Source organism: Lynx canadensis, chromosome D2, assembly GCF_007474595.2.
Source record: "Lynx canadensis isolate LIC74 chromosome D2, mLynCan4.pri.v2, whole genome shotgun sequence".
In the NCBI taxonomy this organism is placed as follows: domain Eukaryota; kingdom Metazoa; phylum Chordata; class Mammalia; order Carnivora; family Felidae; genus Lynx; species Lynx canadensis.
Genome location: NC_044313.2, coordinates 234787 through 262309, shown reverse-complemented (window position 1 = coordinate 262309; position 27523 = coordinate 234787). Strand labels below are relative to the sequence as shown.

Here is a 27523-nt window from a genome sequence, read left to right as displayed (position 1 = left end):
CAGGGCTGACAGCCTGGAACCTGGAGCCTGCTTCGGATTCTGTGTCTCCCTCTCTGTCCCTCTCCTGCTCGCAGTCTGTGTCTCTCTCGCAAGAAGAAAAAAAGAAATTAAAAAAAAAAAAAAAAAAAGCTAAAACCTGACTACATTTACACAGAGTACCTGGGCAGTGGAATCCCAGGCTCAGTGTATTAATAGGCTTAATGTAGCAGAACTGCAGTCAGTATTTGCAAACGCTTTGCTTACAACCTGGAGTACTTGAAAAGAGGATATTACATATATAGGGCACATTTAAAATGTTTGAAAATTTTAACCAAGTTTGTAAAAAGAGGTCAAACATTGGCAGGGGACAGCTAAGTTATATTACAGTTATACTCAGACTACATTTAGGGAAGAACTGGAAAACACTAACGTATTCACGAATTCTCGGGACCCCTGAGAGTCTCCAGAGTGCACAGGCCCCCGGTGGGCTCGTAGACCCGCCCCCTGGGCTCCTTCCGGCGCACAAAGAAGCGTAGTGCGCACGCGCGGATCGCGCGTCCGTCTCCTGAACCCCGGAACCACGGGGCCGGATGGTGGGCCGGTCGGAGAGGTCCGTCGAGGGAGCCGTTCCCCCACGGCGCTCTGGGTCGCGGCGCCATGAGGCTAGCCTTCCGCGCACTGGGCGGCGCCGCCGGGGTCGCCTGGCGAGAGAGCTTCCCCCTGGGCGGTCGCGACGTGGCGCGCTGGTTCCCGGGCCACATGGCCAAGGGTGAGCGGGGCCTGGAGGGGCCGGTGTTTGCGCGGTGAGGCCCGGTGGCCCCGGCGCCCGCTCGCTCGTCAGGCTGTCCGCGCGCGGGGCGGGAGGCGGCGGCGGCCCGGGGGCGGACCTGAGCCCCGAGCCCCAGCAAGTGCCTTCTGCCACTTTGTTCCCCCAAGCCTCCGTTTCCACATCCTAGTCCACAGAGACGTACTTTTCCGAGTCTTGTTTTGAGCACTCGATGAAATGGTGGTAGGAAAGCCCTCGCCGAGCTGCGAAGTATTCAGCTATTATCGTTGCAACACCTTTAAGACACGGCCACTGCTGTCTTCTGCCTGAAGCCCTCGAGGAGTTTCTTACTGTTGATTTGTAAAAATGGGCCCGAGAAGACGCGCGGGGCCGGCGCGGTCCTCCGTGTCAGCGATCGCCGGGTCCCGCTCCCGCAGCCCTCAGCGCGCTCTGACCGCGTAAGTGGTGAGCCGGTGCCCGGTGCGCCGGCCCCTGCGGAGAGCGGTGCGTCGGTGTCCGCCCTCGGGACGTGGACGTCCGAGGCTATGCGGAGGACCCGGTTGAGCGGGGGGTCACCGTGCTGAGGGACACTGCGGGGGAGGGGGTGGTTACTTTCGTTGTGGGTGTTGTTCCTGGTTAATGGTTAAGGGGGAGTTCACTGCTGTGCGAGTGGCTGAAACTTAGGCAGCAGCATGTCCCCACAGCGTGGAGGGCCCAGAGAGTCGGGTGGTCCGAGTTACCTTTTTAAGGCCGAGACCAAGACCCATAGGAGGTTAAATACTGGAGCTGGAGCCCTCCAAGTGGCTCCACCCCAGACATGCTTTTGCCCTTCAGGCAGGACCTCTTCTTTTTGGAGACACCGTTATTGAACTTGGAAGAGGCCCTCAGCAAGGCTGTATCAGTTATGGTGACTTAGGACACTGCACTCAGGTGTATTCTCTCTAGGTGGTGTGTCATTCTGGACCATTCAGCGTCACCCAATCACTCTTGAAAAGCCATAGACGCCTTCCCTTAGGCATCTTTCTTCTGTTTTCCAGGGCTGAAGAAGATGCAGAGCAGCCTAAAGTTGGTGGACTGTATCATCGAGGTCCATGATGCCCGGATATCCTTTAGTGGTTGTAATACTGTGGTTTATGATAAGAAATCTATATATGCACACATGTAGGTATATGTTGTATATGTGTGTATATATGTGGTGTGTATGTATACACGTGTTGTGTGTGCATATGTGTGTGTGTGTGTGTGTGTACACACACACACACACATATATATTTGGGCTTTGTCCCTGTTTCTGGCACAGAGCTCCTAAAATCCTGGGCATTTTTTTGTAAGTTTATTTATTTTTGAGAGAGAGAGAGGGAGAGAGCGAGAACACTGACAGCAGAGAGCCCGGCGCAGGGCTTGAACCCATGAACTGTGAGATCATGACCGAGATCATGACCTGAGCTGAAGTCTGACGCCAACTGAGCCACCCAGGCCCCACAAAACCCTGGGTATTTCTTAAGTGATGAGAGTGGTAAAAAAGTGTCTGTTGTTAGGTGACTTTGGAAAGCCACTAAGTCACCTAAGTTCCAGGGCTGGTTGCCAGGGGAGGTGAGAGTGGCTGGAAGTTGGGTGGATTGCCAATGGCCACTGATTTCATTAATCAGGCCTATATAGTGAAACCTCAAGAAAAGCCTAAAAGGACAGGGTTCAGAGAGCTTTTGGGTTGGCAAACACGTGGATACAGAGGGAGAGTGACACATTCAGAGCACGGGAGCTGTGTGCCCCACTCCCTCATACGTCGCCTTATTCATTTCTTCTGTCTGACTTCCTGAGTTACATCCTTTTATAATAAGCCAGTAATCTAGTAAGTAAGATGTTTCTCCGAGGGCTGTGGGCTGCTCTAGCAAGCTAATTGGCTCTGAGGAGGGGCTTGTGGGAACCTCCCATCTGTAACAAGTTGGTCAGAGGCACCGGTGACCAGCTGGACTCGGGATTGGCACCTGGAGGGAGTGGGGTGGGGAGGTGGCACATTGTGGGACTGAGCATTAACCTGTGGGGTCTGACTCTTCCTCCAGGTAGATAGTGTCAGAGTTGAGTTAACTTGTAGGATGTCCTGGTAGTGTCGCAGAATTGCTTGGTGTTGTCCTCCTCCCCCACCCCCAACTTTACTGGAATTGGGTGTGGAATTGCAGTGGTACAGGAGAGGCCCTCCTTCCTGAATCAGGCTGTGCTCAAGGCAGCAGGAAGCATTCCTGCTTTGTAGCCTTGTCTCTGTCTGGTCCTCCTCCTGTGTCTGGTCTCTGCGCTGGTCCAGTCTGCTCCCACAGTGCCTGGCAGCCTCACCTCTCAGAGTTACTGGCATTTAACTCTAAACCCTCAGTACATGACAGAGTTCCCCCAGGAGGCTTTAAAAATCCTGGTTTGGGTCCCTTTCCAGACCGGTTAATCAGAATCTCTGGTGGGGGTCCAGGCCTTGTATTTTTCGAGCCTCCTCATTGATAGGTAGATAGCATCCATTGTCTCTGACCTCTGCCTGCCTTGCCCAGGCCTTCCAGTTGAGTCCAGCAGTCGGTTCTCGAGGTGGGGCGTGCAACCTTCATTTCGACGTTCCTGCCAGCAGGCTTTCCTCCACGCTTGAGGCGGGAACCGGCAGGGTCTGGTGATCTTGCTCATTACCATGCACTTTCCAGACCCTGTTTTTATTGTATTTGAGCTATGCTTGGATTCTCTTTATGTGGTAAAGGCATTGGTTTGAGAGTTCTCACCACCTCAGGGATAGCAGATGAGGGACAATTTTCACTATTTCAAAGACTTGGAACTTTTGTAAGAAAGTACTCAGTTTATTTATTGTAGGCGAAATATTGTAGGATATCTCATGCTGGCCAGAAGTGTTTGCTGGCAATCTTACGATTATCAAAAATGATGAACCTGTAGTTACTGTTCAGTGCTCCGTAAGAGGACACCTGTCCTGTTGGCTTCTAGATGTTTGCCCTTTTCTCCAGGACAGCAAGAATGCCTACGTTGGGTTGCGGCCCTGGGGTGGAGTCTGAATTACACAGGATTGGTTAACCCTTTAGGGAAGAGAGTAGGTAGCTTAACTGGTGCACAAGGCCTCAGGAGTTTCACACCTGGACTCACTAGGAGATGAAGCACCGGGAAGGGGCTGAGTGTTCAGAAGATAGATATATGGGCACCCCCCTCCTACCTGCGTTAGGGTTCCACGAGGTGGGACCTGTCGTGATCCCCGAGGGTCCCTGGCTGAGGGAGGAAGGGCGTGGCAGTGCTAGTAAGGAGGCAGAACCTTCAGTGGTGGTTTCCATGGGGGACCCTCATCCCCTTGGCAGTAACCAGAGGGCGGCATTGGTCTGAGGTATACTAGTTAGGACTTTACGGGAGGCCCTTTTTTTGAGCGATCAGATCATTCATTTTGAACTCCCATATCTTGGCAACTAAACAAAGAACCCATTAATAAGACCTTCCCCTGAGCTTTGTTTTTTGTTTCTGCCGCCACCATTCCCATTTGAGGAGGAACGTGAGAACCGCTGCCCTGCTTGCATGTGGTGGTTCCATGGCAGTGAGACCGTTTCCTTCTTCTCTGCCAGGAGGGTAGGACTGGGGTATGAGGCTGGGCTGGCTGGCATGTACTTGCTTTGAGACTGGGCTTCCTCCTCTGCTCACTCCCTTCTAAAGATGTTCCTCTGGGGGCGCCTGGGGGGCTCAGTCGGTTAAGTGTCCAACTCTTGGTTTCAGCTCGGGTCATGATCTCATGGTTCGGGAGATTGAGTCCCTTGTCAGGTTCTATGCTGACAGTGCAGATCCTGCTTGGGATTCTCTGTCTCTCCCTTTCTATCTGTCCCTCCTCCGCTTGTGTGCACATGCTCTCTTTTTCAAAAATAAATAAATAAACCTTAAAAAAAAAAAAAAGATTTTCTTCTGAAGGTGGTGCCGATATGCATAACAAGACGAGATAAAATAATGGTCTGGTGAAGCATTAAAGGAATTTTTGCCTTAATTTTGCCACATTCCACTTTCAGGCCGCAACCCTCTGTTTCAAGAAACCCTTGGGCTTAAGCCTCATGTGCTGGTCCTCAACAAAATGGACTTGGCGGATCTGAAAGAGCAGCAGGTGAAGGTCCCTGTCCCGGGCACCTCCGGCACTAGGGTTGTGTCTAGGGTCACCCTTGCAAGCAGACTCTGTGTTGATTCACTCAGGCAGGCTTGCTTTTTAGCAAACAACCCTTTGTTTGCGGAGGTATTCCCGCCTGATTTCTCAAAATGACCTGCTTCCCTCTAATATTTAATGTATGGTCCAATGACCAGAGAGCGCACCTCCCAAAGGAAGTGGCCAGGCTTTGCTGCTGGAGCCAAGTGCCCCACAGGGTGGCCTCTGGCCCCATGCGGCTCTGAGCGCTTGAGATGTGGCTCCTGCTGCAGACACGATACTCGTGTTTTATTTCATTTCAGTTAATAAGTTTCCGTAGCTGTTTGAGGCTGGTGGCCATAGGCACAGGCCACAGGTACTGACCTGGAGGTCTCCTGTGATGGCTGCATTTGGCCCAGGCACCCACACTGGCCAGTTCCATGGCCTTCCAGACACCAAGTGCGCTGGAGGCCCAAAGTAATGTCTTCAAAGCAGGCAGGATCGGGGGACACAAGTGACCAAGTGCAGGGCATGCCCACGTGTCCCAGCATACAAGAAACATGAAGGTCTGGGCATATTATTTTTGAGTGTTCACCTCTGCTTTTCTTGCTGTATTATCGAATCCTTCCGGAAGGGCAGGTGTCAGACCCTTGTGGATTCCAGCCTAGCAGTTTTCAGGCTGTTAGTGGCGCAGCGTCCTCTTTGTTGGCAGAGTGCATTCAGGCTTCTCAGTTGGTCGTGGTATGTTTGAATTACTTAGACCCCAACCACAAGTCTCTGTCACAAGGTTTCCAGGGGAACATCAAATATAGGAGCTCTTTGTTTGCTGAGAATCCGAGCAGAGGCCACCCCTAACCCACGTGCGGGTACCTCTGGTCATTTAAATCCCTTCTGCTGTGCAGGACGGGGGGTGGACAGCTCCAGAGCCCCCAGAACAAGGTGTTCATGGGCTTCACTGCACGCACGCTCTACTAACTTAGCATCACAAGCTTTGCTTTCATTGGTTGTGACTTGAGTCTTACCAGCGATTGCTTCTGGCCTTAAGTGCTAATCTTTGTGGAGTGTTGGGCACATAAGGTGACCTAACGTAGGGACACAGCGGTGTCTCAACTGGTTGGGAGGCGGCGGGAGTGTGTGCTCCTCCTCTCAGGTGCTGCTGTGGGCAGAGGAGAGGAGAGGAGAAGGCCCCAGGGATGGCCCTTCATGTCTGCCTCTGGGGGTGAGTGGGGACATCCCATGTGAATGTATACACTTCAAAGCGTGGCTTCAAATATGTCTTTGTTGTGGCCTGTATCCTCATCTGTATCATCATAACAAACAACTGAAATATATAATGAAAGTTAAGTTAGCAAATGACTTTTGGTTCATTTAGGCATTGACCATGTTTTAGGTCAGTACGTGGTCAAACAATATCATACCGGTATTAAAAACTATGATTCCTACACTGATTTCACTTAATGTTAAGACCAATAAATTCATATTAACCTTAGTTTACTTTTGAGCTTTTAAAGCGTTGCATGTACTTTGTACTTGGATTGGGTTAAGGCTGGGTTTACAGTGGTCATTTTGTGAGAGCTCGTCAGAATACTCAGGACTAAGCAGATCACTGAATGCAGCCAGGGGTGGCTCATTTTCCACGGAGGTACCTGTGTCCCGAGAGGACAGCCAGCGTCTGTGCTGAGCCCTCATGCCCGCTGGAGCCTGCAGCTCGTGGACCCCTGCCCAGGGCACTTCCTTCCTGTGCTCACACTGGAGCCTCCTCTATGGTCTGTGCTGTCCATGGGGCCCCCTCGCCTGGAGCACGCCTGGCCCGGGTCGGGGTGGGGCTTCAATCTCAGATCCTTGGATTTTAGCATATCACATCCACATTTTCATTTAGTTTTTAAAATGGAAATATCGTACCCCTATGTTTAGAGCAGCACTCTCAACAATAGCCAAATTATGGAAAGAGCCTAAATGTCCATCAACTGATGAATGGATAAAGAAATTGTGGTTTATATACACAATGGAGTACTACATGGCAATGAGAAAGAACGAAATATGGCCCTTTGTAGCAACGTGGATGGAACTGGAGAGTGTTATGCTAAGTGAAATAAGCCATACAGAGAAAGACAGATACCATATGTTTTCACTCTTATGTGGATCCTGAGAAACTTAACAGGAACCCATGGGGGAGCGGAAGGGAAAAAAAAAAAGAGGTTAGAGTGGGAGAGAGCCAAAGCATGAGAGACTCTTAAAGAGAACAAACTGAGGGTTGATGGGGGGTGGGAGGGAGGGGAGGGTGGGTGATGGGTATTGAGGAGGGCACCTGTTGGGATGAGCACTGGGTGTTGTATGAAAACCAATTTGACAATAAATTTCATATGTTGAAAAAAAAATGGAAATATCTCTTTCAGAAAATTATACAGCACTTAGAAGGAGAAGGCCTAAAAAATGTTGTTTTCACCAACTGTTTACAGGATGAGAATGTCAAGCAGGTAGGTGCTTCTCTGTTTTACACCCTAATGCTTTTGATTAAATACATTTAAAAGAACTGGATTATCTCATGCTCTTGTGAGAAGCAGAGTTTTGGAGGCAAGGCAGGGGTTGGCTGGGGTTCCTGGGGTACACTCATCTCTGATCGAGAGCAGGTAGGCCCTGGGCAGCCTGTGGTGGTCTGTAGGGCCCAGTGCCAGGCTGTAGCGTGTACCCGGGGCTGTTGTTGGACAAGCTTCTGGAGGGTGTGGTGCCTGGTTTTCCGCAGTTGTATTTCGAGGATTTCCCTGGCTGGTGTATCTTTGTGGAAGGTGGCTTCGGTCACAGCCGTCACCCTCTGGGGGATTGACCTGCTTGCTGATGGTGGAGGGACAGGTCAGGGCGCAGGTGACCTCCCCCCCCCCCCCCAGCGCATTCTAAGCCCTGATGTGGACAGAGCCCGGGTTCTTCGATGCTGGGCATGGGGTACACCACCTCCAGAAGCTAAGGAGGAAGCCGGTTTCTGTGCGAGTGTGCCGCTGTGTGGTTTGTCTGTTGCAGATAATCCCGACGGTCACGGGACTGGTGGGGAGCAGCTGCCGCTATCATCGAGGAGAGGTCGGTGGTGGGGCTCAGTGCTGGCTGTGGGGTGGTCCCTCCTGCTGAGGAGCCCTGGGCTCGGTGGCTAAGCGGTGGTAGACCAGTCCCCATGCTGGGCCATCACCAAGCCCCGAGAACTCCTGGGGGCTGTCTCTGTGCTGCCCCAGCCCACAGAGCTGCCCTCTGTCTTCTTGTTTGGAGCCGGGGTGGGGGGTGGCCCTGCTGAGGCTGGCGGGGCCTCCACAGTGACCTTTCTTCACCTGAACTGGCCTGGGTTTGTGGGTCCCGTTGCATGGGCCACATGAGGCTCTCAGTGGGGCTGTGGGTGGTCCGGGCGGACCCCTGACTCCCTGCTCTTGTGCTTCTGCAGAGTCTGGAGTACTGTGCCATGGTGATTGGCATCCCCAACGTGGGCAAATCCTCGCTCATCAACGCGCTCAGGAGACAGCACCTTGGGAAAGGTACTGCTGGCCGTTGTGAGCTGATGCTGTGGTGTTTGCTGGCGAGTGGCCGCTCTTCCTCTGGCTCCGAGAAAAACCTCGTCCTTAGCCAGAGCCTCATGGCCCCTCAGGGTTGTCTCTTTGCACCGGATAACTGATGTAAGGTTAAATGGTGAGACAGAATCATCTTGTCACACATTTTAAATTAAAAAAAAAAAAATTAATATTTATTTTTGAGAGAGAGAGAGAGAGAGACAGAGTGTGAGCAGGGGAGGGGCAGAGAGAGAGGGAGAGAGAGAGACAGAGTGTGAGCAGGGGAGGGGCAGAGAGAGAGAGAGAGAGAGAGAGCGAGCGTGTGAGCAGGGGAGGGGCAGAGAGAGAGGGAGACACAGAATCCGACACAGGCTCCAGTCTCTGAGCTGGCAGCACAGAGCCCGACTCGGGGCTCGAACCCACAAACTGCGAGATCATGACCTGAGCTGAAGTCGGACCAACTGAGCCACCTCGGTGCCCCAAATCATCTTTTTTTTTAAGTTTACTTTTCTCTAATTGTGGCTTAAAAAAAAAATTGGTGGCATTAAATATATTCAGTGCTGTGCGACCATCACAGTATTTCTAGACTTTTCCTTGGTCTCAAACTGAAAGTCTATAAACATAACCCCTAGCCCCCTCTCCCCTCCCACTGCCTGGGCACCACTAATCTGCCTTCTGTCCCTGGATCTCTGAAGAGCTCCTACCTCACATGAATGGAATCACACGGTAGTTGTCCTTTTCTGTTGGACTGATTTCACTGAGCATAATGTCCCCAAGGTCCATCCGTGCTGTGGCCTGTGTCAGAATTTTGTTCCCTTTCAAGGCTGAATAATATTCCATTATGTTTAGATACCACGTTTTGCTTTTCCACTCGTCCACCGATAGATACGTGTATCTCTACTCTTGAGTTTATCCGGCCCCTTGGTCGGGAGCTGTGCTCACAGACAGGCCTGTCGTGATCAGTGCTCTGGGGCTGATTTGCCGGGTGTAGGCTCGGTGTCGGGGGCACAGGGTCAAGTCCAGGAGGGAGGAAGCCGTCGTGTGGGAAGCAGCAGCTCTGTGCTGACCTCCACGGCCAGGCCCTGGCCTCTCCTCACCCTCCCAGGCACCAGGGAGGTGCGTTTCGGTCCCTGTTGGTTTGGTGCTGAGTTGAGCACGAGCTCATCTGGGCCTTCATGGGTTTCCGGCTGTGTCGTTTCTTCTTCTGTAGCTTGTGTGCCAGGCTTCTGTGTTCACTACGTCCGACAGCCCCTTTGCATCCCACAGGGAAAGCTACCAGGGTGGGCGGCGAGCCTGGGATCACCAGAGCCGTGATGTCCAGAATCCAGGTAGGGTCCTCGGCTGCTGGGTCTGGAGCTCCACACGCAGGCGCGGGCTGCTTCCTGAGGACTCGGGGGGCACTGCCTCCACCCGCCCCACCGAGTGTTGCCGCACGCCAGGCACTGCACCAGCCTTCCACCAGAGCTGCGGGCAGGCGTGCTCGTCACCCCTGTTTTATGGAGGGGGAGCACGCACCTGCCTGAGGTCACACAGCTCAGCTCAGCTTGTCCACACGTTCCCTTCTTTCCCTGGGAGGAGAAGATTGGGGCCCTTGGGGCCTGTTGCTCCTGTTCTCTGGACTCAGTGGGAGCTGACCCAGTGGGGAAGCCAAGAGTGTGGTGGAAAGGCCTCGTTGGAGCCTCAGGAGCCTAACACCCCGGCTCCAGGGGCCGCCCAGCAGCAAGCCTGGAGGCAGCGGCGCGGCCGACTGTCCTCTGTGTCCACAGGTGTGTGAGTGGCCGCTGATGTTCCTGCTGGACACTCCTGGGGTGCTGGCTCCTCGGATTGAAAGCGTGGAGATGGGCCTAAAGCTGGCCCTGTGTGGTGAGTTGGGGGTCACCCTTCGTGCCCCCTCCTGCCGCCTGGGTGCGGGGCCCCCAGCCCTGGCACTTTGTGCCTGCCTTTCTAGGCCTGGATGTTGCAGACTCTTGAATGCTGTGCTGAGCGGGCGTCTCAAGCAGCCTGTGCGGTCCTAGCTCAGGGCGCATGTGGGCCAGGCACTGCTGTGACCCCACTGACCCTCACAGCCCTCCTTGGAGAGAGTGCCTTCCTTCTCCCGTTTTACAGCCAAGGCAGGTCTGTGGGTCAGGTCCAAGGGCCACGGCCAGGCCTTCTCCTCAGCAGCACCTCGGGCTGAGACAGGGAGGGGCCCTGGGGTGCAGATGCCAGGCTGGTTTGCCGGGCTCACCCTGGTCGCCTGATTCTAGGAACCGTGTTAGACCACCTTGTCGGGGAGGAGACCCTGGCGGACTACCTTCTCTACACCCTCAACAGGCACCAGCTCTTTGGGTGAGTGCAGGGTCCGGGGCAGGTGGCTCGCCTCTCTCTCTCGTTCTAGACAAACATAGTCTAAAAAAACAGCAGCAGTAAGATGCGATTAGACCAGCAGCCTGCACGTTATTTGCAGCATACAGATCGATATGTTTGTTACACAGTCAAGAAAAGCCTCAAATTTCCTGTGCTTTTTGGTAATTCCTCCTTCCCACCTTTACCTGCTCCCATTTTACAGACGAGACCCCAAAGCCCGCTCGCCACATCCTGGTGACCGTCTGTTTTCTGTCTTTCTTTGGACGTCCTGTGCTCTGTCTTGTGGGGTTCCCGTCCTCGGTGGGACTGCTTTCAGATTCCTCTGTGTGGTGCCTCCAGTCGCTCCTTCCTGGTGCAGATTTACACCTTGTTATTCCCCCAGGAGTGAGACGTGAGCAGAGGGTGTTTGCTGGGTGTCCTTTACCGCGTTGAGGACCACAGCCTGGCCGGAGCTTTGTCAGTTTTGTTGGTATGGTTTCATTGACTTTCTCCATTGTCTTTCGGTTATTTCATTGATTACCGTTCAGTCTTTATTATTATTTCTGCTTTGCTGGTTTTCCTTCTGTTTTTGCCATCGGTTGTTGAGAGAAGGTACTGAAATCTCTGCCTGTGGTCTGTCTGTCTTGCGGCTCTGTCCGTCTGCTTCACGCATTTCGGAGCTCTGTTGTGCGGTGCAGGGACAGCCCGGGGATCATCGTGTCCCCCTGAACCGATGCCCTTATCAGTCAAAATGCCTTTCTTGATGTTCACAATACTTCCTGCTCTGACATCAACCTCGTCTGGTAGTTACACACCTGCTGTAGCTTCTGATGAGTGCTCACATGGAGCGTGTTTGTGTCTTTATATTTAACACGTGTTTCTCGGGGTGCCTGGGGCGCTCTGTCAGTTAAGTATCTGACTCTAGATTTCAGCTCAGGTCATGGTCTCACAGTTCGTGGGATCGGGCCATTCTCTTCCCCTCTCCCCTCACTCTCTCTCTCTCAATAAATAAATGAATATTTAAAATAAAATGAAATAAAATGTGTTTCTCATAGGCTGTGTACAGATAGGGAGGCCTTGTTTCTTATCCAACCTGACCATTTCTGTCTTTTATTTTGGGTATTGGACCATTTACGTGTCATGTGATCATTGACCTTGGGGTTACGTTTGTCATCTTATTCTTCGTCCTATCCGTCCTTTGTTCCTTTTCCTCCTCCTCTGCCTCTGCCTGTGCTGTCTCCATCTTTCTCTCTGTCTCTCTCTGCATCTTTCTCTCTCTTCCTCTGTCTCTCTGTCTGTCTCTCTGGCCTTTTCTGGTTACTGGGATACTCTTATCCCCTCTCTCCCCTTTGTCAGCTTGCCTTCTGTAACGTATGGAGGAGGTTGTCTCGGTGTGAGGAGGGTTAGGTGATAGAACCCGTCTCATGGCGCATAAGCACCTTACGATAGCGCATCTCCATTTTTCTCGTGATCTTTGGGCTTTTGTTGTTCTGTCTTGCTTTCGTGTATTTTGTAAGCCTGAGATGTACTGTTTTCGCTCATATGGAGACTCCCAAGTGTGAGACGTAATCTTAGCTGTTTGCCCATGGCTTTATGGTTCATGGGCACCGCTTGTTTCTTTGTGTAGATCCACGTTCTGTCTGGTGTCGCCATCCTCTGACGATTTCCTGTAGCATTTATTGTAATGCAGGTCTGCTGGTGAGGAGTTTGTCTCCTTAGGTTGTCCAGAGATGCCCGTATTTCATGTTCGTTTTGGAAGGATACTTGCCCTGGGTGTGAAAGTCTAGGTGGATGTTTTTTTTCAGGAGTGGAGGGATTTTGTCCCATCCTGTTCTCACCTGTGCTGTTTCTGATGAGGAATCTGTCACGTTTGTCTTTGTTCCTCCAGCTGCCTTTAGGATTTTCTCTTTATCGTGCTTTTGAGCAATTTATGACAATGGGACCCGTGTGGTTTTCTTTATGTTTCTTGTGCTTATAGTTTGTTGAGTTCTTAGATCTGTGGCTTTGTAGCTTTTATCACATTTTCAACCATTATTTCTTCCTGTGTTTTCAGTTCCTGCCTGCTCCCGTCCTCAGGACCTGCTGGGCACGGCTGCTGCCCCATGGGCGACCTGCCTGCACCCCATGTGTCTGACCCACTGCTAGCGCCCGCCAGTGTGTGTCTCACAGCACAGGTCTCTAGTCCGATTCAGATCATGCTTTACATCTTCTGTGTATCTGCTTAACTTTGTAACCACATGGAATGTGGTCACGATGACCGGTCTAACATCTCTGCTAGTCCTAACATCTGGGGCGTTTTCAGCTGACTGATTTCCTCCTCACGATGAGTCTGTTTTCCTGCTGTGCACGCCTGATCATTTTTGCTTGGATGCTTGGTGTTTTAAATTTTACCTTCTTGGGAGATGGGTATCTTTAAGTTCCTGGACACATCCTTGAGCTTTGCTTGAGACAATTATCTGGAAACAGTTCCTTCCAGGCCTGACTGAGGCAGGGCCTCCCCCCACCTCCGCTGTGCCCCATGGGTCATGAGGTTTCCGTCTGCTCCTGGCTCTCTGTGAGCATTGACTGCTGCCCCTGTGCCCTCCAGGGTGGTCCTTCCTGGCCTCTGGCTTTGGGGAACTTCCTTTATCATGTGTGCAGATCCCTCCTCTGCTAAATACAGAGGATGGCAGGCTTCCAGAATTCTCTCTCTGGGCAGCTCTGCCCTTTCTGGTTCTGTCGTGTGACTTTTACTGGGCCCACACTCCAGCCACCCTCGGGGCTCCCTGGGGCCTCCGGGCACCAGGCTGGGTGTTTGTTGGTTTACATCCTTTGTAGCTTGATGTCTGGTGCCTTGAAAACCATTGTTTTGTATGTTTCTGGTTGTTTCAGGTGGATCGTAAGTTCAGTTCTCGTTACTCCATTTTGCATGGAAGTAGGATTTCAAATTGATTATTTTGTTTCATTTCTGTGGGAGTCTGTGTGGGCCTCCGCGGTCCCCCAGTGTTTCTGGAGAACAGGCAGCCGTGTCCTGCAGGGCGGCCCTTGCGTGTGTGTAGTGGGGTGCCCAGGACAGAGGGGCCGCAAGTTTGATTTGGGACCTGCCTTCCTCAGGATGCGATGTCCTCCAAGATGGGCACTCCGATACCCAGGTGGGGTCGCCTCGCGGCCGAGCCCCGCCCTGCTCTGTGGACCCGGAGGCAAATCCCGCCGTCGCTCCGGCTGTCGTAGGTTCCGGGACCAGTGGCCGGCAGAGGTGTTAGTTGTGTCTCCCGGCTCCTGTGGGGGACGTGCTTGTCTGTGGATGAGGCTTATCTCCTTCAACCCTTCAGGGGCAGACACACCCGGCCCTGTGCTGGCCTTTCTCATCAGGCCCTGAGCCAGCGTCACGGACGGGGCGTCCACAAGAGCTACTGGACAGTTCTCGGCAGAGGCGGGCGCCGAGTGGGTTTGTGCTGGTTTGTGGGCTACAGAAAACACCAGTCAGACCTGCTCATTCTCCCCTGGAGAGAGTGCTGGCAATCCTGGCGATCCTGCCTCGGGCGGCTGCCCCGAGGCTTGGAGCACCTGTCAGGGTACTGCCGTGCTGACCTAGGGCTCCAGGCTACGGGCTGCTCGGGAACGGGGTGGATGACGCAGTCGTCCCGCCATTGCAGCCACGGGCATCGGCAGGGAAGCGGTCCTCAGGACAGCTGGCTGTGGTCACGTGGGAGGACAGACGTCGGCAGCTCTGCAGTGGGCACCACTTATGGCCACATGCACGAGGGGTCCCTGGTGGAGCTGGGCGTGACCCAGCATGTCCCCGCCTGGCTCCCTCTCCCCGACTGTTGGTCTGTGTGTAGGTACGTGCGGCACTATGGCCTGGGCGGCGCCTGTGACGACATCGCCAGCGTGCTGAAGCAGGTGGCTGTGACACTGGGGAAGACGCAGAAGGTGAAAGTGCTCACGGGCACGGGTGAGAAGTGGGGGCATCCGCCTCCGGCTGGGCTTGGGGAACCAGCCGATCGAGCGGCCCCTGGTGCTGGGGGAGGACACTGTGGGCACGTGTGGCTGTTCTGGGAACACAGGTTCTGCAGAGGGGCGGGCTCTCGGTCCAGCCTGTAGACGGCAAGGCGGCCCTGCCTCTTGGCGCTGGATATACCCTGCGTCCCACCGGTTTGAAACCTGCCGAGGTCGAGGCGCCACAGCCCAGACTCTTGTGTTTTCTTTCAGAACATGTGCTCGTGCCCAGGCTCCACAGGTGCCCACCGTCCGTCCCTGAGGACGGGCAGGGAGGCGTGCGTCTGAATCCTGCACCTGCCCCGTGGGGAGGTGCCTTCCTCACCAGACCCTCTTCTCTCCCCCAGGTGACGTGAACGTCATCCAGCCCAACTACCCTGCGGCAGCCCGAGACTTCCTCCAGACCTTCCGCAGGGGGCTGCTGGGCCCAGTGATGCTGGACAGGGATGTCCTGCAGAGGTCCCCCGTGGCAGAGCCCTGAACTGGTCCAGTTGGCAGGGGCCTCACTCCTGCCTGGCCCTTGGCACCAGAGATGTGGGGCATCCCAGACCACAGCCCAGAATCTGATGCTGGGCCTCCCTTTTCCAGAAGCTCCATGCTGGTCACTATCCACTCAGGTCTCTACGCCGGGAAGGAACCTATACCTCCTGCTGCCCCACAGCCTGGCCAGCTGTTGTTGGGGACTGTGCCTGGGGTCTGGACGTCAGGGCTGACGAAGTCCCTAAGCTGTCCCTGGGTGTCTCAACTGTGCCGAGTATCTCTCAGGGGGAAGAGGATGCTTTCTCAGGAGGACGTGAACATACAGTCTGCAATTTAAAAGTCTCACAAGGCCAGTCTCTGCTGGTGGCTCGTTTGCTGTGCACCAGGAGCACCTTGGGCTCACATGTTAACGTCTCTCCAAAACGACACAAAAAACGGGATATGAACTGCTTAGTGAGTAAGGCCTGTGTATTGGGGCCTTGGTGGTACCCTGGGTCCTGCAGTAAAGAAGAGTCTGTTTGCCAGTGGAGTGTTTATTTCACGACACGACGAAAATGTGCACACAAAATGGACAAGAGGTGCCAAGGAGCTGTGGCCAAACCCAAGAACCTTCTGCTCCCTCGGTGCCCCGGGGGCTGCCCTGCTCACCGCCAGCTGCATGCAGGCTGGGAGGGTCGCTGGTGTGGCTTCCCCCCACTTCCGAGTGGCAAACTGTAGCTACTGGACAGTGGGACTCTCCCCAGGGACCTGTACCTGCCAGCCTGCATTCCAGAAAAGGGCAGAGGAGGGAAAGGGGGTGGGGTGGGCCTGGTGAGCAGCTCTACCCCTTCTGTGTCCGGTGTGTGTGGCCTTCCTGGAGCGTTGGAGTCTCTGCCAGGCACCTCCCCTCCTGGAGGTGCCCACGGTGGCGCACGCTTCCTAATCTGAGATTACCCCCCCTGGGTGCCATCTGCCTCCTGCTGGGACCCTGACCAGTAGGGCAGGAAGTACTCTAGCATGTGACTGTACCAGATGGGGACAGGCTCTGGGAGTCAGGCTGGTGTGTGGTGCCCTGCAGCCTGTGAGGGCGGCTCAGAGGCTGGGCCCATGCTCCTGGCCCCGCAGGGAGAACTGAGTTGGCCCGAGGTGCAGCCCTGATGGGTCTCCCTGTGCTGCCTGCGAGTACGGTGGCAGAATGGTCACACCGCCCGAGGCCCCGGGCAGGGCTTGGCCGCAGCCTGCTGGTCTTTGGTTGCATCAAATTTGGTCTGGAATGGATGGAGAGGCACCTGGGCTCGTACCCCAGGAATGCTGGCAGTGCGGATCCGTGTCCTGGTCTTTGGAGAACAATGCTTGGTCCAGGGCTCCGCTGGTAGCTTGGCGACCCTCACCCTGACCAGACCTGTGTGTCAGCTGTGGGCGAGCAGAGGTGGCAGGGCCCCCGGAGGTGCTGGTCTGGGCACTGGCCTCTGTCAGCTGAGTCCAAAGGCCCCATAGTCTGGGGGGTGAGGGCAGATTCTGGGAGGCAGCCCAGCGGCAGGTGAGGCTTTCGGTGAGCACCGACGACGGAGGGGGCCATCCAGAGGATCCAGGCCTGGGGCGTTGTCCTGCCGCGGGATATGGGGCGGAGGGCGTACAGAGCCAAGGCCTCCAGGGCTGAGCTCACGAACTGCAGGCCAGGCCAGAGGCTGGAGGGAAATGGGCTTCCGGGCACCTGAGAAGCAACGGGCTGGTCTGCAGACGGGTGTTTGTGTGCCAGGGGCAAACCCTTAGACACTTCCCTGGGTGTCTTCTGTCCTCAGAACACCCTCAGGTGCCCGGATGGCCGCCGAGGTGTTGCGGGGGTCAGCCTCCTGCACGCTTCCTTCTCGGCCAGAGCAGCCCGCATCTGGTCGTACTTGCTGCTGCGCCTGCCTCCAGGGACCTGCTGGTGGCCTGTTTGTTGGTTCTGACCTGAGACCCGGCCTCCGCCGTTCACACCTGGCCCTCACCTTCTGGAGCAGCTGCAGACCTGCCGGAGCCACAGCTGGCTGTCCTGGGGAGCTCTCTCCGTCCCTGAGTACCAGCAGGCACGATTCCAGAACGGGAGCCTAAAGCTCAAAGGAAATGAAAAGCCTCTGAAGCTTAGACAGTGCCCCCCCCGCCCCCCCCCCCCCCCCCCCCCCGCCCCAACAGGTCCCAAGAAGAGTTAAGTGCCTTGTTTCAAGTTAGAGCACAGTGGCTCCAAGAGGCGCCTGGCAGTGGCCTTGAGAGGGTCTGCCTGGTGAGGGGGCACACTTCTGGACCTGGGGGTGGGCTGGCCGGGCTCCGGGGCAGCTGCTGTGGCAGGGGGTGCTCCAGGGATTCTCCAGACAGTGATGGGCACGCCTGGGCTCCAGTCCGCAGACGGCCTCTTCCGGACAGGTGGTAGGCACACTAAAACCTGTGAGGGAAACCTCTCCCCCCAAGTCCTCAAATCCTTTGGTCCATTCTGGCTGCTTCTGTGGGGGAGGCCACAGGGTCCTCAGGGGGGCTGGAATGGCCTGAGCAGCCTGGTCTTGGACATCACTTTGGGCAGCTCTGGAGAGATGGTGGGCCGTCAGCCCGGAGGGTACCGGAAGCACGGGATGCCACCTGCTTTTCTGACGGTGGAGGGGGTGGGGGGAGACCCTGGCATCCAGGCGGTAGGCGGGGCATCCTGGGACTGAAGGGCCCTGGTCCTTCGGTAGGATGGGGAGGCTGGGGAGGGACCTGGGCCGGGCGGTGGACCGGGGGCGTCGTCAGTGGGCACCCACAGGAGAGGCCGCGGCTCCTGCCCGGGCTGGCTGGAATCCCCCAGGCAGCGTCTCTGGGTCAGAGGCCGCCGGCAGCGGTGGGAAGCGGCGCTCAGCCGCTGGCGGCCTCTGGGGCCGATCCGGGGCGGGGGGCCTGCGGGGAGGGCGCGGGCTGGGGGCCGGATCTGGCCCCGAGCCTGGCCAGGCCTAGGGCCGCAGCAGCCCCAGGGCAACGAGGGCGCCGCCCAGCAGCAGGCAGAGGCGCGGGCCGCCGGTGGGCCCCGCGCCCGAAGTCCACGCCCGGTAGCTGTAGACGCCTTGGCCCGTCCGGTTGCCGCCTGGTGCCGCGTCCTCGTCGTCCTCCAGGCCGCGCTCCCCGGGGCCCGGGGCCCTTCTCCAGCCGGAACCCGCCGCCAGGCCGGCCGCCGCCCCCGCCGCCGCCCCGGCCGCAGCCACGCGCAGGGAGGAGCCCGCGTAGCGGGGCGCCGGCCTCACGCGCACCCGCGGGGTCCCGCGCGCGCCCCCGCGCAGCCCTCCCCGGGCGCTGCCGCGAGCCCCTCCACGGCCGCCCTTGGCCGCGCCAATGTCGCAGAGGAAGGTGGCGGCCAGCAGCAGAGCCCAGCACGTCGCGGCCGTCCAGTTCATCCTTGTGGGGCGAGCCTGCGGCCAACGGAGAAAGGACCTCAGCTTCTGTGAGGGTCAGGGGGCCAGGGTCCCCAGGGCCTGGAGACGGGCTCGGGGACTCGGCATCTCGAGGACGGCCTGCGCAGGGCTGGGAGTGGGGTGGGAGGGTAAGGCACTCGGGCCTGGACAGAGGGTGAGGCGGCTGCGCGGGTTGCGCACCTGGGGGTGGAGTGGGAGCAAAGAATGAGGGAGGACCCCCACATCCCCGGCTGCGGTGGGAGGACCCGCCCAGACCTCCACGGCTTGCGGGGACCCGAGGCCACACCGGGGTGGGGGTTGTGTTGAAGGACAGTCTCGGGGATGGACAGTCTCCACCGTCTGGACAAAGGCCACACGCGGGTGGCTCCGCCCGCACCCCTTGGGGCAGCGCGCATGCGGCGCGGAGCCAGAGCGGCGGGTTCTGGCCTCGCGGGGGCGCCGAGAAGCGCGGTGGTGACACAGTGCAGACCCCGCCCCCGCAGCCCGGACCCGGGGGACCGTCCCCTCCCGCCCCACCCCGGCCGCCTGGCGGAGCAGCTGGCGCGGGGGACGGGGACGCGGATGCGACGCGGGGCCTAATTCCGGCGCCGGGACCCGGTGGCCGCTCGACCCTCCTCCCGGGCCGCGCCGTCCCCTCGGAGCCCCCGTCCCCTGCCTCCCCGCGCGCCCGGACCCCGCCGCGCGGCCTTACCCGCCTCGGGCCTCGGTGGGAACCGCGGGCTGGAGGGGCCGCTCCGGGGGCCGCGGCGGAGCGGGAAGGAGCCGGCTGCGGCCGAGACCCTGCACCGGCGCGCCGCGCCCCGAGTTTGCGCGAGGCCTCCGCCCCAGGATTGGGGGCGGGCAGACGCGGAGGCTCATCCCCCGGGCGACGGGAAGGGAGGAGAAAACGGCAGTCGGAGGCGCGCGCGGCCCCTCTCCCTTCCCAGCACCCTCCTGCTCGCTGCACACCGTCCCCCGTCTCCTCACCCCACCCCCTCCCGATTCCACACGCGTGCGCCCACTCTACCTCCAGCACCCAGTGCGCACCCGGCCCAACCGAGCCGCCGCCTCCCGCCTCCCCCCTCCCCCTCTCCCGTTCTGCCCCGGGTGATGTGTCCCGGACGCGGGGACCACGGAATGCTGTGGCAGGCCCTGAGCTCGAGATCTTGGTGTCCAGGGCTCTCCACGGGGAGGCCCAGAGAGGAGAGGATGGCTCTCCAGGTCCCCAGGGTGCCTCTTCTTCCCGCCGTCACGGTGGCCACCCCACAGCAAGGTCACTTGGAGCCCCACTGCCCCAGCCAGCCGGCCTTTCCAGTCCCTGCTGGGTCCGGCTCTGGGGCTTGAAAGGGTGCTATCTTGCTGTCCAGGTCTGTCTCGCGACTACGACCTCTTCCCCTCCCAACCGGGCTTTTACCCCAGCCACTCCACTTGGGGACACCAGGCCCTCTTGATGGCTTTAGAGGTGGGCTCCATGACCTCAACTGTGACGTGATGTGACCTCTCTTAGCTTCCATCAGACCCTCTCGATCCCCAGAGGCTCAAACTCCCTAATTTCTGTGTTGAAGTCCTGATCCCCAGAACCTCAGAATATGACTGTATTTGGAAATAGGGCCTTTACAGAGGCAATTGTGGTAAAATGAGGTCACAGGGCAAGCCCTGACCTAATCTGACAGGTGTCCCTATAAGATGAGGAGATCAGGACACAGACACGCACACGGACGGCACTTCGAGGACGTGGGGAGAAGGCTGCCGTCTGTGAGAGGAGCCGTCCCTCGCACAAGGAGACAGGCCTCAGAAGGATCCAGCCCTGCCCACGCCTGTCTCAGACCGCCAGACCCTGCTGGGTCTGTGGCACTTTGTCACGGTGGCCCGAGTAAACTAATTGAGAACCTATGGGTTTCTAAAGTCCACGTGGAAACGTAAAGGTCTAATGTAACTCATTCTGAAAACCAAGATCAAAGAAGAACTCACCCCGTCAGATGTTAAGATGTTACAGGAAGTCACGGTAATAAAACAGCCCGGTGTTGGCTAGGAACAGACAGAGACCAATACAGGCAAACGAGGGTCACTGACAGACTCAGGAATTTACACATGTCTACGGGCATAAACAAGATTGAGAATTTTGATAGAGGACAGGAAACTAAAAGAACCAAATGGAAATTCTAGAGCTAAAAAATACACTTAAAAACAGAGATTAGATATGGCTAAGGAGAATTAGTAACCGGGAAGATCGGAAGGAAATATCCAGAAGAAAGCATGGAGAGAAAAGAAGAGAGTGTACGTAACAGGCTGCTGGGGGCGGAGGGGACGTGACAGAAGACCCCCTGCATGGACCAGGGAAACTGAACGGACAGCAGAGAAGGAAGGTGACGAGTGCAGTGTTTATGGGCACACAGGCTGACCGTTTTCAAAAACCAAGGAGGCAAGGCACAAATTCTAGAAGCATCACGAACTCCGAACATGATAAATTTGAAGAAAAAGCAAACCCCAGAAACCAAACACGACAAGAAGATCTTGAAAGCTTCCCAAAGTGGGGGGAAACCCAAATACCTAAAACAAGTAAAAAAAAGCTGACTTCTCCACAGAAACAGGGAGCAGCTGAGAACACAGAAATGTGGTTTGTAGAGTTCCTGAGCGGCTCGGTGAGCTGACAACAGGTCAGAAGCTGAGAGGCTGGTACGTACTGGTGCAGATGAAAACCTATGTCACACAAGCAACAGTGAACGAAAAGGAAGCTGGCTCAGCTCTCTTAATGCCAGACCGAGCCTTACAGATTAGGGCAAAAAGCATTACTGGAAACAAAGAGTAACACTTCTTAATGATAAAAGGTTAAATTTACCAAGATGACAAAAGAATTCTAAATTTTATGTACCTAACGAAGGACATGACCTCAAAATATGTAAAACAGAATAGTAAGAGAATATTTTTTTTTATTTTTTAAAGTTTATTTATTTTGAGAGAGAGCAAGTGTGAGTGCAAAAGGGGCAGAGAGAGAGGGAGAGAGAGAACCCATGAACCCATGAACCGTGAGATCATGACCTGAGCTGAAACCAACAGTCGGACGCTTAACTGACTGAGCCACCCTGCTGCCCCAGTAAGAGAATATTTACAGCACAAAATCACTTACATGAATTTAAAACTCTCACAAGCAAAGCAATACGACACATCTGTGGATACATGCGTCCTGTCCGAGGGCAAACACCACACATCACACCGGGGTTCCTGACGGGCGTGATTGGAGTGTGGGAAACGTGGGACCAAGTGAGAAGCGCTCACCCTGGCAGTGACAGTAGCCCAATAAGGAGAGTGCTGGATCAATCCACCTTTGTACCCAAGTGCCAGAGAAGAAAGGCAGAAACACCAGGTATGGGTATGCCATTTAGTCATTAGACCCATCAAGTTTTATTTTTTAAAAAAAAATTTTTTTTCAACGTTTTTTATTTATTTTTGGGACAGAGAGAGACAGAGCATGAACGGGGGAGGGGCAGAGAGAGAGGGAGACACAGAATCGGAAACAGGCTCCAGGCTCTGAGCCATCAGCCCAGAGCCCGACGCGGGGCTCGAACTCACGGACCGCGAGATCGTGACCTGGCTGAAGTCGGACGCTTAACCGACTGCGCCACCCAGGCGCCCCTGACCCATCAAGTTTTAAATAGAATGACATTCTCGTTTCTGAGAAAAGGTGGCACGTGTGTGGCCTGTGGCACTGTCTGGACTTGCCAGGTGCACACACACACACACCCCCCCCACACCCATCCATTCAGGTGCACGTATGCACATACACGCACCAGGTGCACACTTTTTACACAACCACAACCCCAAGTGTGCACCCCTCCAGATCTCCTCCTTGGGTGTGCACACACACATACCCATCCATTCAGGTACACACACACACACACACACACACACACACACACCTAGGTGTGTACAAAACGCAAGAGGGAAGACCCAGGCTGCCTCCTCTGGCTGTGTCCCCAGGCACTTTCCTGGTCTCATCCAGATCGCCTCCCCCAGAAGAATGCTCGTTCATATTTTTCTCTGCTCAGGACCAGGGCCCCCTCTTGCCTGGGGAAGGACACCACTGCCATCAGATGGCCAGTGAGCTCTCTAGGGCTGAGCATAGTCGCCAGCCGCAAGGGGAGGGAGGCTCACCCCCAGCTTTGATGTCCCCATGTAGATCATGCGTCCTTGTCTTGTGTTTTCTGGGCAGCATAATGGCTGTTTGGGGGAGATGGATGGAAGCGGTCCAGTTGGAGCCGCTAAGGGGCTGCACGGTTCGGGGCTCTGGTCCGACAGCCCTGGAGGTAGGTGTCTGAAGGATGGACGCATTGCGGGGAGGGGGGGTGCTGGGGCACAGCCAGGGAGGGGCTCCCCAGGCTTTCCTGCCCGTCCGGGAGGAGGGGGGGCCTCAGGACCCTTGCCCACTCCCCCTGGGGGTCTGGGGAGCGGCTGCGCTTTGCGCTGTCCCCGTGGACAAGAGTGGACCAGGGTAACTCCTGCATGACGCACGGTCCTCTGGCGCCTGCTCACCCGAGGAGGGGGCTGCTCCGAGCTGGGGGTGGGGCACAGGCCGGGGTTCGGAGGGGATGAGGGCTGTGCCCCCAATTCTTGGTGATGCAGCAGGAAGAGGCTGCGTCTGCAAGTGTCTGCAGGACAGAGGGTGGGGCCTTGGCCGGTGGGACCATGTTGGACGCCCCCCCCCCCCACCAGGCTGAGGGCGTCGGGGGGCTCCGGTGTCCGTGCCCAGCCGTCTGTGCCCAGCCTGGCAGCGGGTGTTGTTGCACCCCCCCCCCCGCCCCTGCCCCAGGCGCGGTCCTTCCAACCTTTCCCCAGATCCTGTGCCTCGACTCAACTGCACCTCTCAGGAGGCGCAGGGCCTCCGCAGGGTCCCCGCAGGTCTCTGAGGGTCTGTCCCCACACCCGCCGCGGCTCACTGGGTCCCTGCCACCTCTGGCCCCGGGTGATTTTGATCGGGCTCACTAGTGGCCGTGCTCCCCACCGCATCTTCTAATTGCAAATTCTCACCTGGGCGGGACTCTCAGAGCAATTTGTGGAGGGCGCTTCGGGGTCCCTGGAGGGAGGGTGTGAGGCCTTCCCCCTGTCTCCCCAGTGACAAGTAGGTCTTTGCCTGTTACCTGCCACCCGTCCGGAGTACACCCCCAGCCTCACTGTCCTTTCCAGGAGGTTCTTGTCTGTTACAGTCGGCTGCACACCCAGGGTGGGGCTTCAACTCAGACCTTGAGATTAAGAGTCGCAAGCCGCTTGGACTGGCGTTTATTTTGACTCCTGCGTAACATTCTGCCCCAGCTCATGGTCTCTGGCTGTCTCCGTGGGTCCCTCCCTGGGTGGTGGCTTGAAAACTCCCAAAGCAATAAGCCAGGACTCACTGCATTTGTTTCACACTGGTCAGGGTCACTGTCCTTCACGGCCTGATGTCCAGGGTCTTGAAATCCACAGTTTTCCATATTCTGTCTGTTTCCTTTCAGGTGGGAGGGTAAATCCCGTCTCTGTGTTCTGTCTGGCTGGATGTGGGCGTCTGTCCCCTATATTACAGCTGCCTCAGTGTCCCTGAGCTCCGGTCTGTGTCTCCTCCCCTTGCTGACCAGCAGCCCGGGCCTCCACAGCCTGCACTGATGCCTGGAGGCCAGCCTGTCCGTTTCCTTTCTGTCTAGAGTCACAGTCCTGCACTGCCTCTTGTCCAGCATCTGAAAACAGTGTTAAAGACATGTATTATAGTGCTGTATTTTATAATTATAGTATTTACATAATTATAGTATTGTATAGAAGTATAATCATATTATATATTTTGTCTAATTTTGTCGTTGTTTGTGGCGGAGGGCTAGACTGGAGTGAGCTCATTTTTTATGGCTGAAAGCCTGTTTATATATCTCAAAGTTAATTGTCTCCTCTATGTTGCAATATCTTCTCTCAGTTTTTAACTTTTAGTTTTCATTGTCTTTAAGGTGTCTTGATGAACAGGTGTTCTTAAATATTTTTACATTTTAAAAGTTAAGGTATAAGTTAAATACAGTAGCATCTACTCTTTTTAGTGTATGGTTCTGTGCGTTTTGACAAGTGTGTATACTTGTGTAACCACCACCACAATAAAAATACAGAGCAATTCTATCCCTCCAAAAGTGTCCTCTGTGCCCCTTTGTAAATAAGACTCCCATCCCCAGTACCTGGCAAATATGTTTTCTGTTCCTATGATTTTGACTTTTCTAGAATGTTCTATAGATAGTATCAAAAGAGTGTGTCCTGTTTTGAGTCTGGCTTCCTTCCCTCAGCGTACCACTTCCGTGATTCAGCCGTGCTGTTGTGTAGATCAGCTGTGTTCCTCCTTATTGTGGGTAATATTCCATTTATGGAAGGACCACTGTTTATCCATTCCCCAGCTGAGGCACTTTTGGGTTGGTTCCAGTTTTTGCTGATTATGAATTAAGTCACTATAAACATTTGCGTATGTTTTTCTTGTGTGAATGTAAGTATGGGTTATATGATAAGTATATGTTTAACTTTGTAAGGAGCTGCCAACCATCGTCCAATGTGGCTATGCCACTTGGCACTCAGTAGTGAGTTTTAAAAACTGTTGTTCTAAGAAGTTGGTGGTGGTATCTCCTTGTGTTGTGGGTGTTTTTTTTTTTTTTTAAAGATTTTATTCTTAAGGAATCTCTACACCCAACATGGGGCTTGAACTCATGACCCTGACATCGAGAGTCATACGCTGTACTGGTGGAGCCAGCCAGGTTCCCTCCTTGTGGTTTTTATTTGCAGTTTCCTGTTGACTAATGATGTTGCCTGTCTATGTGATTATTATCCATTCTTTGGTGAAATGCCCATTCAAGTCTTACACCTGTTTGTTTATTGAGTTGATTGTTTCTTTGCTATTAAAGTTTGAGAATTTTAAATTCTGAATGCAAATATATCGGATACTTGATTTGTAAATGTTTTTTCCCCCAAATCATGGCTTGTATTTTTTTTTTTAATTTTTTTTCAACGTTTTTTTTATTTATTTTTGGGACAGAGAGAGACAGAGCATGAACAGGGGAGGGGCAGAGAGAGAGGGAGACACAGAATCGGAAACAGGCTCCAGGCTCTGAGCCATGAGCCCAGAGCCCGACGTGGGGCTCGAACTCACGGACTGCGAGATCGTGACCTGGCTGAAGTCGGACGCTCAACCGACTGCGCCACCCAGGCGCCCCATGGCTTGTATTTTGAGTCTACTAGTAGTCTCTTGAAGATCAGAAGTTCTTTATCGATGAAATCCTGTTAAAGTTTTTTTCTTTTATGGATTGTGCTTTTAATGTTGCATCTAAGAAATTTTTGCCTCACAAACATTTTCTCCATATGTCTAAGGTTTTATACTTAGACCTATCATCTACTTTGAAGCATTTAATTTTTGTGTCGGTATGAGATACAGATTGAAGTTCATTTTTCTGCATATGGATGGATGATTTTTCTGGCACTATTTGCTGAAGATTGAATTACCTTTCATCTTTGTGGAAATCAGTCCTGTGTGCGTCTCATGTTTGGATTCTCCAGTCTGTTCCACTTCTATATGTTTATCTTTTTCCAATACCACACTGTCTTGATTACTATAGCTTTACATGTATTGCAACCAGGTACAGGTAGTGTGAGTTCTCTGACTTGGTTCTTTTTTCCAAATAGCTTTGGCTCTTTTAACTCCTTTTCTTTTCCATAAATTTTAGACTCAGCTTATTGTTTTCTATAACGAAGTTCTGCTAGAATTTTATTGAATCCATAGATCAGCTTGGGGACCATTAGCATCTTTACAATAGTCTCCAAACCATGAACATGGTATATTTCTCTATTTATTTAGGCCATCTTTGATTGCTTTCATCAGTGGTTTGTAAGTTTTAGCATGTTTTACAAATACCTTTCTCCAGATTATAGCTTCTCTTCTTCAGTTCCTTTAAGATGTCTTTTGATGAAACAGAAGTTATACATTTTTCAAAATTATTTTAGAACAGTTTTAGATTTATGGAAGAGCTGCAAAGATAGTACCGACAGTTCCTATATACCCCACACCCAGTTTCCCCTAGTACTAATAACTTACATTAATATGGTACGTTTGTTCAATTAATGAACCAATACTGATATGTTCTTATCAATTAAAGTTCATACTTTATTTGGATTTCCTTAGTTTTTATCCAATATCCCTTTTCTGTCCCAGAATCCTATACAGGATCCCACGTTACATTCAGTTGTTATATCTGCTTAGGCGCCTCTTGGCTGTGAGTTTCTCAAACTTTTCTTATTTTTGTTTTTATTTTTTATGACCCTGACAGTTTTGAGGAGTTCTGGTCATCTATCTTGTATAATGTCCTCAGCTGGGATTTGTCTCATGTTTTTCTTATGACTAGACTGGGGCTTTGGGTCTTTGGAGGAAGACACAGATGTGAAGTGCTGTTTTCATCACATCACATCACATCACATCAGGGCACATGCTGTTCACTTGGATGATCATGGTTGGTCACCTGGCTGAGGCCATGTGTCAGATTTCTCCACTGTCATTCACTTCCCTTCCATACTGCCCTCTTTGGAAGGAGGTTCCATGCACAGCCCATATTTAAGGGGTTGTAAGTCATGTTCTCCCTCCTGGAGAAAGGAACATGTACACAGATTATTTGGAATTCTTCTTCATGAGACATTTGTCTATTCTGTCCATTGATTTGTTTATTTATCCAATCACTTGTTTATATCAGTACAGAGTCATGGATACCTACTTCACACTTTGGGTTATTCCAATACTGCCGTCTTTATTGTCTTGCTGTCTCAGCTTTGGCCGGAGAGACAGTTGTCTTCTTGGCCCCTTTGACATCACTGTGCTTTCTTCTTTCTGAACACTTATTATTAAAATTCTGGTGCTGTGATATGTTCCAGTCCCATCTTGTGTAAATTTCTTGCCCCAGCCATAAATTCAGTGATTTCTCCAAGGAGATCTGGT

General features: G+C 54.2%; 2 protein-coding genes and 1 long non-coding RNA gene across 7 annotated transcripts; 2 read left to right on the top strand and 1 right to left on the bottom strand.

Annotated features, from left to right (window-relative positions):
- The first annotated feature begins 556 nt into the window (after positions 1–556).
- Positions 557–15705, top strand: MTG1 (mitochondrial ribosome associated GTPase 1). 4 transcript variants are annotated; one of them, XM_030334038.1, is made up of 11 exons: positions 557–748; positions 1783–1847; positions 4752–4856; positions 7268–7348; positions 7887–7943; positions 8296–8386; positions 9665–9726; positions 10165–10261; positions 10645–10726; positions 14545–14657; positions 15049–15705. In XM_030334038.1, the coding sequence occupies exons 1-11, from the start codon at positions 637–639 to the stop codon at positions 15180–15182; spliced, it is 999 nt and encodes a 332-aa protein (XP_030189898.1). In that variant the 5' UTR covers positions 557–636; the 3' UTR covers positions 15183–15705. The 4 variants fall into 4 exon arrangements, with proteins under 4 accessions (XP_030189898.1, XP_030189901.1, XP_030189899.1 ...); XM_030334041.1 differs by having other exon boundaries at positions 14545–14635; positions 15049–15142; XM_030334039.1 differs by having other exon boundaries at positions 715–748; positions 1783–1906; positions 4765–4856.
- Positions 10733–12978, top strand: LOC115526769. The gene is made up of 2 exons (XR_003972751.1): positions 10733–11213; positions 12777–12978. It is a non-coding gene; the product is annotated as an uncharacterized LOC115526769 (long non-coding RNA).
- SPRN (shadow of prion protein) lies at positions 15699–19534 on the bottom strand. 2 transcript variants are annotated; one of them, XR_003972750.1, is made up of 3 exons: positions 19268–19534; positions 17152–18573; positions 15699–16874 (listed from the first exon to the last, which is right to left on the bottom strand). XR_003972750.1 is itself a non-coding variant. In XM_030334043.1 (2 exons), exon 2 carries the CDS (start codon positions 18556–18558, stop codon positions 18121–18123), a length of 438 nt encoding a protein of 145 aa, XP_030189903.1. In that variant the 5' UTR covers positions 18559–18573; positions 19268–19534; the 3' UTR covers positions 15699–18120. The 2 variants fall into 2 exon arrangements, 1 of the variants encoding a protein (XP_030189903.1); XM_030334043.1 differs by having other exon boundaries at positions 15699–18573.
- Between the last annotated feature and the right edge of the window lie 7989 nt (positions 19535–27523).